This window comes from Hypomesus nipponensis, chromosome 15, assembly GCF_054491055.1.
Source record: "Hypomesus nipponensis isolate SF chromosome 15, ASM5449105v1, whole genome shotgun sequence".
Lineage (NCBI taxonomy): Eukaryota > Metazoa > Chordata > Actinopteri > Osmeriformes > Osmeridae > Hypomesus > Hypomesus nipponensis.
The window spans coordinates 7,113,920-7,123,297 of NC_140375.1; the positions used below are offsets into that span (position 1 = coordinate 7,113,920).

At 46.2% G+C, this 9,378-nt stretch overlaps 1 protein-coding gene across 1 annotated transcript; it reads left to right on the top strand.

Annotated features, from left to right (window-relative positions):
* The first annotated feature begins 3,120 nt into the window (after positions 1-3,120).
* laynb (layilin b) lies at positions 3,121-9,143 on the top strand. The gene is made up of 7 exons (XM_084673389.1): positions 3,121-3,530; positions 4,317-4,626; positions 5,303-5,460; positions 5,580-5,624; positions 6,180-6,266; positions 6,547-6,658; positions 7,284-9,143. The coding sequence occupies exons 1-7, from the start codon at positions 3,458-3,460 to the stop codon at positions 7,606-7,608; spliced, it is 1,110 nt and encodes a 369-aa protein (XP_084529515.1). The 5' UTR covers positions 3,121-3,457; the 3' UTR covers positions 7,609-9,143.
* The last annotated feature ends 235 nt before the right edge of the window (positions 9,144-9,378 follow it).

Genomic DNA, 9,378 nt, shown 5'->3' on the forward strand with positions numbered 1-9,378 from the left:
ATAGTGATAAACGTTCATTGTGCTCCTCTACCGGATCCTTTCTTCACTCCTAACAAAGGTGGCTGACACCTGAGCATGGTCGCAGCCGTGACCGACGGCGATCTACGCTAGTTAGAGGTGCAGGTTTGGCGGGGAAAGAAGATACACTGGGAAGGATGTGTGGAGTGTGTGTGTATGTGTGTATGTGTGTGTATCTGTTAAGCTGCAGTAAAGTGGTGTACAGTGAACTAATCACTTTTGGGTTTCCCCAGGTCCCCAGAGGACACACCCAGCTAACTCTCTGATTCCTCCTCCTGGGATGAAGCACCCTTGGTCTCCAATAATGAACCACAGACAGTGCTGAAGTGGTCTATCTCCTACTGAAGGTGGTGCTTCTTTGAGAACATAAGATATGTATTGTTTATAGTCTATAGGGACTATTAGAACAAATGACAAATGCCCACATTTTAAACAGGAAGTTGCAACTGTGGTGATTAGCAAAGTTATGGCAAGAGTTTGAGTGAATGCACTGATCATTGAAACAGATTTTAAGGCCTATCCCTGCCTGCCACCTGCTGGTCAAACGATGGTACTCCACATGTGAACCAACAACCTCAAGCTTGTTCTGTGGACTTCAGAGAACAAATTATTCCACGTACATTGATATCCAATGCAAGACCCTTTCTAGTATCAAAGAGATATCGGTGTTAGGACAGAGAACGTATGACACCTGAGTTTGCCTGCCGAAGCACCAATCGAATTAGTATTCCAATGCGTCGATGACATTAGATGTCATGGGGGCTTTTCTCCTTCTTGTTAAAAGCCGTCTTGTGTGACAGGAGATACAGGAACATGTCATTTCAGTGGGTGGCAATGCGATTACAGAGGATGTCAGGTGTGGGTGGTGCATTTTGATAAATACACATTAGTCGCTCTGGATAAGAGAGTCTACTGAATGTACCGGAATAAACATTACACAGACAGACAGCTCCATAGTTTGTGTGGACACTCAAGCATGAAAGTATGTGTGTGTGTTTATGTGTGTGTGTGCATGTGTGTATGTGTTGGTTTCACCGCTCCCTGAATGCTTCTTGTGTTCATCTCACATGACTAACAAATTATTTTTTAAGCTATAGAATCTAAATGAAGTTTTGAGAGAGAGATTGTAGATTGTTGGACCCTAGGAAGAATTGCTTGGCGTGGAGAACATGCAGGAAGCATGGACAGAATAGCAGATGTCCCCGCTCAAGCCACAGAAGCGAGGCTTCAAACTCTCCCCCTGGAAAGTGTCACCCCACCTCCTCTAAACACACACACCTCCCCATATCCCTGTAGTGTGTGTAACCCCCAACCCACCAACACACACACCTCCCCATATCCCTGTAGTGTGTGTAACCCCCAACCCACCAACACACACACCTCCCCATATCCCTGTAGTGTGTGTAACCCCCAACCCACCAACACACACACCTCCCCATATCCCTGTAGTGTGTGTAACCCCCAACCCACCAACACACACACCTCCCCATATCCCTGTAGTGTGTGTAACCCCCAACCCACCAACACACACACCTCCCCATATCCCTGTAGTGTGTGTAACCCCCAACCCACCAATACACACACCTCCTCACGTCTCCCATCCGTGGAGTTCCCCCTACACACACAAACCTCCTCCATCCCTGGAGAGGGGGCCCTTCACCCCCCAGGAGGGGGACTATCCATGGCCATCAGGAGACTAGACAGGAAGCAGTATTCCTCCAGGAGCAGAGCTCTGGATCCCAGCCACACTAGACTGACAAAAGAGAACACACACACTCACACACTGGGGGGAACAAAGATCGGGCCTGTCTGGAGGGGAAAGAAATAGAGAGAGAGAGAGAGAGAGAGAGAGAGAGAGAGAGAGAGAGAGAGAGAGAGAGAGAGAGAGAGAGAGAGAGAGAGAGAGAGAGAGAGAGACACAAACACAGACGGACAGAATGGCAAAGAGGGAGACCGAGAGTGTGTGTCACTCAGAATGCTGCATCTGCTGCAAGTGTCTCACAGACACCACCACCCAGCCTGATAGGAAGACTGTGGGCTGTGTTGCTGAGTCTGACCTCCCAGCATGGTGTTCTGCTCGACCTGGTTCAGTCTGCTCCACTACTGTGGAACTGTGCGCGGCCTGTACCTTGCACTCCACTGGAAATATGTACATGTCATGTCGTCATGAGATTCATGACATTAGACCTAACTAATCCTTGGAATTAAAAATGAAATGGTGTCTATTTAATCTACCGGAGTCAGGTGGCTGAGCTGTTAAAGGAATCGGGCCAGTAATCTGAAGGTCGCCAGTTCGATTCCCGGCTGTGCCAAAATGGCGATGTGTCCTTAGGCAAGACACTTCACCCTACTTGCCTCGGGGGAATGCCCCTGTCTTACTGTAAGTCTGTAAATCTGGATAAGAGCGTCTGGTAAATGTACTGGTGGGAATGGTAGTTTGAGTTGAGTCATTTTGAGATTATTGCATAGCATTATTCCACATCCATATTAAGTCTCCCTGCAATGGCTCCAAACAGAAAATCAAAGGGATGTATTTTTCTTTGGAGGGAATTGTGTTGGAAATGCCTGGAAATCAAACCAAAGATTTGAACAGGAAATATGAAGCAAAAAAAAGCCTTTTCCCTTTCCTTTTCTCCTGCTTCCTGTGCCTTCTTGCCAGGACCCACCTCCCTGCAGCCAGCCTTTAGCTTGCTGGGCTAGCACAGTCTCTCCCTGCATGTCTCTCTGGTGGCAGGAAACAAGCCTCTGATTCTTTCTGCTCCCCCTTGTTTGGGAAAGCAGAGGAAGACCTAGCTAGCGTACAGAGCATACTGATGTGTTGGCTTTCATGGCTTACTTTAGTCTTGCATGGGTGGTAAGAGTGGCTGTTTTGTTACATCCTGGGCATTCTGTCCAAATGTACCACAACAGAAAGTTATATTGCCCCAGAGTGTCACACATAGTTTGATGCAAGTCTAGGAGGTTGTTCTATAACCAGATTTTGTGTGTGCTTGTGTGTGTCTGTGCGTGTGTTTGTCTGTGTGTTTCAGTAGGCAGTGTATTTTTGTCTTGTTGAGCGTGCGTTCGCAATAAAGAGCTCCATTCATCCCATTGCAATTCCAAGGTTATCAGGGAAATGTGGTTTAGATTATAGACTTTGCCTGTTCTGTACAGAACGTCATTATTTCAAGAAGAGAGCAACCGAAAGCAAACATTATAATTTCTTGTTTTTATTCTTACTGGCTTCTCGTGAACTTGCGCGCTCTCTAGTCTATTTTCAACAAGTCTAGAGCCCACCTACATATGGAAATTTGATTGGACCATCACTTGGGTCTCCTAAGTTTGCTTCTCTCTCTTTGTGGGAATCCATAGTAGTACGTATACGTGCAAAATACTTTCAGATAAAAGTGTATAGATACATTTGAATAGCCTACACGCGGATTTTTGTGAACATGTAGACATGGATTTTATGAGACTGCTCGGAACCGTTCTCGCCGTTTTCTTCCATCCAGGATCCGCTTCCCAACTCAATGGTATGTGTTTACCGTCTTCGACTTAACGGCGCGTGTCAGAGAAAATTACTGCGAGATGAGTTATTAGCCTAAGATATCGTAATTAGCCTATCTATAAAGACCTATGCAAATATTTGCCCCTGTCTATACTTTAGAAGGCATATCGTGAAAATGTAATTATAGTTGAACAAATGATTCATCAGTACACTGCTGACTCAAATATTTTCTTATTAAGTCCACATTTTTTGTGTACGCAGAGTTACAACGTTGGGTGGGTGTGCGTTTTGTGTATTCCAATGTTTTTTCTAAATGTTTTTTTTAATCCAATTTATTAATTGCGTTACCGCAGTATTAAAATGACAGGACTGAACTTGCTGGCTGCAGCGTTGTCCTCTGAAGAGCAGACACGCAGTCTTCAGAGGACAACGCTGCAGCCAGCGTTCCTGTCATGTGATGGAGTGGAAACTTCTCTGTCAACAGACTTTCTTGTTCTGAAGCTGAGACTGAGATGAACTGCGTTTCTGTTGCACATCTACATGCAATATAACAAGACAGACTTCATTTAGTGAATGTTTTGAAATATCTGAATCCAGCTGTGTAAACTTTAGACAAGACAAATCATCAGTAGGACAAAGAGGCTGAAAATGACAAGTAACATCGAAGATAATGGGGATGAAAAGTCTGACCCCAGTAGGAGCAAAGATTAGTAGGCTAAATGTTATTGATGGGGTTTATAATACAACTGCTATTGAGTATGATAAAAAGGATGTTGATGATGATAACCTCAACGGCGTCTCCCACCTCCAGGCCAGAGGATCTGCCGGCGAGGCACGGAGCGCCCGTGCTACAAGATCTCATACTACCAGGACAGCCGGCGCCGTCTGACCTTCGAGGAGGCGCGGAGGGCATGCCTGGGCGACGGCGGGGACCTGCTGAGCATCGAGACGGAGAACGAGCAGCACCTGGTGGAGAGGTTCATCCAGCAGGTGAAGTCTGGAGGCGGGGACTTCTGGATTGGGCTGAAGGGGGCCGGGAGAGAGCCTCACAGAGCTGCCGTGACCTCCCAGAGATGCTCCTCAGATTACTCCTGGCTGGACGGCAGCAAAGACACCTTCAGGTGCTCAGATTAGCTACTGATCTCAGTGTTGGTATCTGAGGGTTTAGGTGAGCGCACACAGATTAAGACTAATCCCAGACTATAGCTGTTACCGTCTATGGTGGATCAGCATGGAAGGTAGCCTATTATTCTGTTAAGGCATAATGCTATCTGTAGTATTGATCTCATGCTAAGAAGCTCCAGAGAACCTTGTCCTTGAAGAATGTTAATCATGAGAAAAAACGAAATGGAGTTAACCTTTGTTTGAAGGATAAGTATTTATGAGTGTTCAGCAGAAGGAATGGGATTCCATGTTTGGAGAATTAGGTATGCTAAGAACTAGAGCTAAGAAGGTTAGTTCTGGGGCCAGAGCTGATGAGGTATGAGGTATGTTGTGCATAAGGTAAGGTTGCTAGGGACTTGGGTTCAGATATGTGACGGTGGAGAGAGAACAAGGCAGGTGTTTGCAGTTGGTTGGATTGCTGCTGAGCAAGCTAGGGTGGGAGATGTTGGAGTCCAGGACGTGTAGCCACAACTAAGATAAAGTGTAGTTCGTACACGTGACTTGGTGGTGCATACAGGTTATTGAGGAGTTTGATACATGGTAGTTGTGGATGGTGAGCTAAGAGGGGTTGTGAGTGGTTGTGGATTGTTGGTATAGATATTGACCCTGTGCCAAACTGTCTTTACTGTTTAGGAACTGGCATTGGGACGCGCCATCCTGTGGCGAGGGGAGGTGTGTGGTCATGTCCCACCAGCATCTTGCCCTGCCAAACCAGGGTGGGCACTTCCTGTTCCGGTGGAATGATGACAACTGCAACTTAAAGAACAACTTTGTCTGCAAATACTCAGAGGGTGAGCTCTGGAACACTCTAGAACTATCCGGGACATTCCGCAACACTCATACGGTCAACCTGGAGACTTCCCTTCAGAATAGCTAATTGTCTGCTCAATTTCAATGTTATTTTTCTCAGAGAAAATATTGGCGTTCACAGTGGGGGCAAACGCAGCACACACAGGTAAACACTCACCCAGCACCCACCCACACAGAAAATAATAGCCTGTCTCTGTGACCTATATTTGTGATGGGTGAGCTATTTTTAAACAGTGCTGGGCATTAGGATTCTTCACAACCAGTCATTTTGTCCCTGGCACTTGACAATTGTTAATGTCTGGGCTACAAAATATCTGGAAACATATTTACATGTTGGGTTCTGAGGAAACTGGGAAAGCGGGGCCTCTAGTGTTGACACTGAATAAAGTCACCCAGAGTGAGTCAGGGCTGTCCAACCATGATCCTGGAAATTTACCCTGCTGTTGGTTTTCCGTCCTTCAACCCCAATTGTAACTAACAATGGTTGACAATTCAACTTGTCAACCAGCTAACAATAAGAATCCGCTGTGCGAAATTGGGGTTGGAGCCCAAACCTTAAAGATGGCAGCACTCCAGGAACATGGTTGGACTGCCTTGGTTTATATGGACTGACTGACTGACTGACTGACTGACTGACTATAGATTAGATACCACAAAATGATCCGCTACTTCTGAAGTCCCGGTGGGGTTCTGTGTTTAGAACCCACAAACGTGTCTTTGAGGACGATCGTCCTGTCAGCGACGGAGCGAGATGAGACAACCAAAATAGGTGTACCTGAATCATCAGGTAAGACCAAACGTGCTCTCATTCTGTCATAACTCCCAACTCATTTGCCTTTGACAGTTTTTATTTTCAAACACTGAACAAGAACTGGATAGCTTCCACCTCACAACTACCCAGCACATTCGTTCAACACTGGTACAATCACAAGTCGATCATGACGACTTTAAACCACATCTCAAACACTTTGCATTGCTGTCGTCAACATTATTATCATCATATCGTATTACAAGCCCCTTTCATCGATTGACACAGTAACATGTGTCTCTGCCGCCCCTGCTCCCAGTGTCTCTGTCAGATAGCACCCTGTCCTACTTCCTGTTTGGCTCCATCCCCGTCATGCTGCTGATCCTGCTGCTGGCTACAGGCATCTACTGCTACCGACGCTGTGCTGGGAGGTAACCACAGGAGCACTGACCACTGGAATACTGTTGGAACTGTGCACAAGTGTGTCGAAAGAAGCTTGTCAGTCATACTAGATCATGCTGCTGCACTTAGCACAGGCACATTTGTATGTCGCTTTCAAGAAAAGTGTATTTTAAATTAGTAAATGTAAATGTTGTGGTGACTGAAAAAGTAACATTTTATACCTTATATTTTTGTATACGTATATTATAATGTTTATATACAGCACCAGTCAAAGGTTTGAACACACTGTATTTTTCATACTGACAGTCCAATTTGTGGTGGTTATGAAGAGGGTATGATGGGTGTCCAACATCATGAGTGCAACATCACACAATGTCATGTTAAGCAGGCTCAGGTCTGCTTATAGAAGTCAATTTCATGCACGGTACAAATAGACCAAGGAACGCTCTTTCGACACATAGCATAGACATCACCGTCTAGACTCTTTGATTGGCTGTGTGTGCCCATGGCTCTCTACACATCAGGGTGACCTGACAAAAACAACAGACTTAATCTAAGTCTGGAAACCAACTCCAGATTGTGTCGTAGTTTCCAGTCTGGCCTGTGTTATATATATATCTGTCTACGAGCCTGTGTCACGTGTGTCCCATGCAGGAGGAAGACAGAGACAGGCCACTTCCCCTGCAGCCCCTCTCCAGAGCAGTGGGTGTCTGCAGACTTGTTGGGGCCTTGTCCCCCTTTCCAGGGCCCCTACGCCAGCAGCCCCGTCACCAAGCTGCCCCTGGAGGCTCTGAGAGGGAGGGTGGAGGTTGTGGCCAGGATGTCCCACTGCCCGGCCTCGCCGGAGCTTTCGCAGTGGGACGACTACGAGAACGTGCCGAGCCCGGGGACAGAGTGCGGTTTTGTGACCAATGACATCTACGAGACTTGTAGGGGCCGGAGCCAGACAGGCTGGGTGGAGAACGAGATCTACGGATGAACGAGGTCTTATCAGGCCAGACCGGGCTCTGTGGTGAAGGGTTTCCATTTTGTTTTGGGAAAACACAACATCCAGACATGCATATGAAAGGCATGGATGATCCGGAACAGTCGCCATCGGTCTTGACTCTAGACCTCACCTTGCTGTTGTCCAAATGATGTTGTGTCCCCCCCCCTTGCTGTTGCCCCCTCAGTAACATCTGTCAAATCAGATTTGGTAATCCTAGGTCACATGGACACCTGACTGATCCTAACCCATACTGTCGCCTCCTGTCTGCTGGTTGGGTGGGGAGTGTGCAGAGGCAGGGGGGTTTGAACTCGGGTCTCCTGCCTTTTTTTCTCCGTAGCCTTAACCTGTTAAACTAAATGCTGGTCCTTGATATTGGGGAGGTAATGCATGTCTCCAGGCCTTAAGGCCAGATTCCCCCTCCTCACAAGAGTGACTAGTTCACTGCATCAGTGTTGTTTCCATAAGGACAAAGAGAGAGGCCCAGCTGGCCTGTCTCACCATGGATGTTCTTTCTGGGTCTGGATGTCCCTGTCACCGTGCCTACAAAGCTGACTGTTTGAGTGTGTGTGTGTGCGTGTGTGTGTGCATGTGTGTGTGTCTTGTGTGTGCACGTCTGCACGTGTCTGTCTGCGTGTGTGTGGCTGTGTGTTGTCACCCCTGTGTGACGTTTCCTGTGTGGAAGCTGATGTCAGGGAGCAGGACAATTCCTACAGAAATTGAGAGACTACAAGCTCTCTCTCCCGTTTTCTCTCTCTCGCTTCCCTTTTCTCTACATTTTCTCTCTCTTTCCCTTTACTCTCCTAACTATAATGTTTACTTACTCATCCCTGTTTTTTCTGAGAATATGATTGCTTCAGAATGATTTAGCCCATGGATCTTATCTCAAACCCCGATCTGAATGTGTATCATAGTATTGTCTTCTAGCCTATTCCAGTCCTTGAAAACTAGCTTAAATTCAGATAAGAAAATATCCAATATGTTGTGTTGCTTCCATAATCAATTCAGGTGGGGCTGTGTGTGTATGTGTTGTGTGTTTGTGCTTGCAAATTGTAAGCTTCTGAGAGTGGGGTGGAAAAGTGTTGCCTTAGGAGGAGAAAGAGGGGCGGAGTGCGTGAGCGTGTTCTTGGAGGATGTTGGGCAGGAAATGCCAAAAGCACATCTGGAACTCCTACATGCAGGAAGTTTGTCCATGACAGAGGAGCAGAAATGAGGCCTAGAGGGTGCTGCCTGGTCTGCATAGGCAAGCTCCACGCACCTACGTGTTACGAACAGGATAGTCAGATTTAATATGAAAACATGTACTTGCAGGACCAGTATATGATCAATATTTCTGTTCTATGGCACGTCGGATGGATTGCAAATTAAGTCAGTTGATGTGAGGCCAAATTGCCTGTGTGTTCTCTATCAATTAGTATTTGTTTGTATTTCCAAAACGGCGAGATTAGTTTATGCGTACAGTAGATGAAGCCAGTGGTTGTTCTCCTACGACGTCTAATAAAGAGAGAATAACTGACGTCATGTTTCTACCTTGTTTCATAACGTTCTTCTTTTTAACAGCAGGTGGCAGTATTTGACTGAATTTACTGGCGTTCACAGAAACTTCTTAGAATCAGGTTCATTCTACTGCAGTTATTCCAAACATGTTCCCTCAGGGACATTTTTGCTTAAAATTCGCATTGTTGCATGACTGACTGTTGAACATTGATATGTTATAACAGTCATATATCAGTACGTTGAACATATGCATTCTCTAAAAGTTAT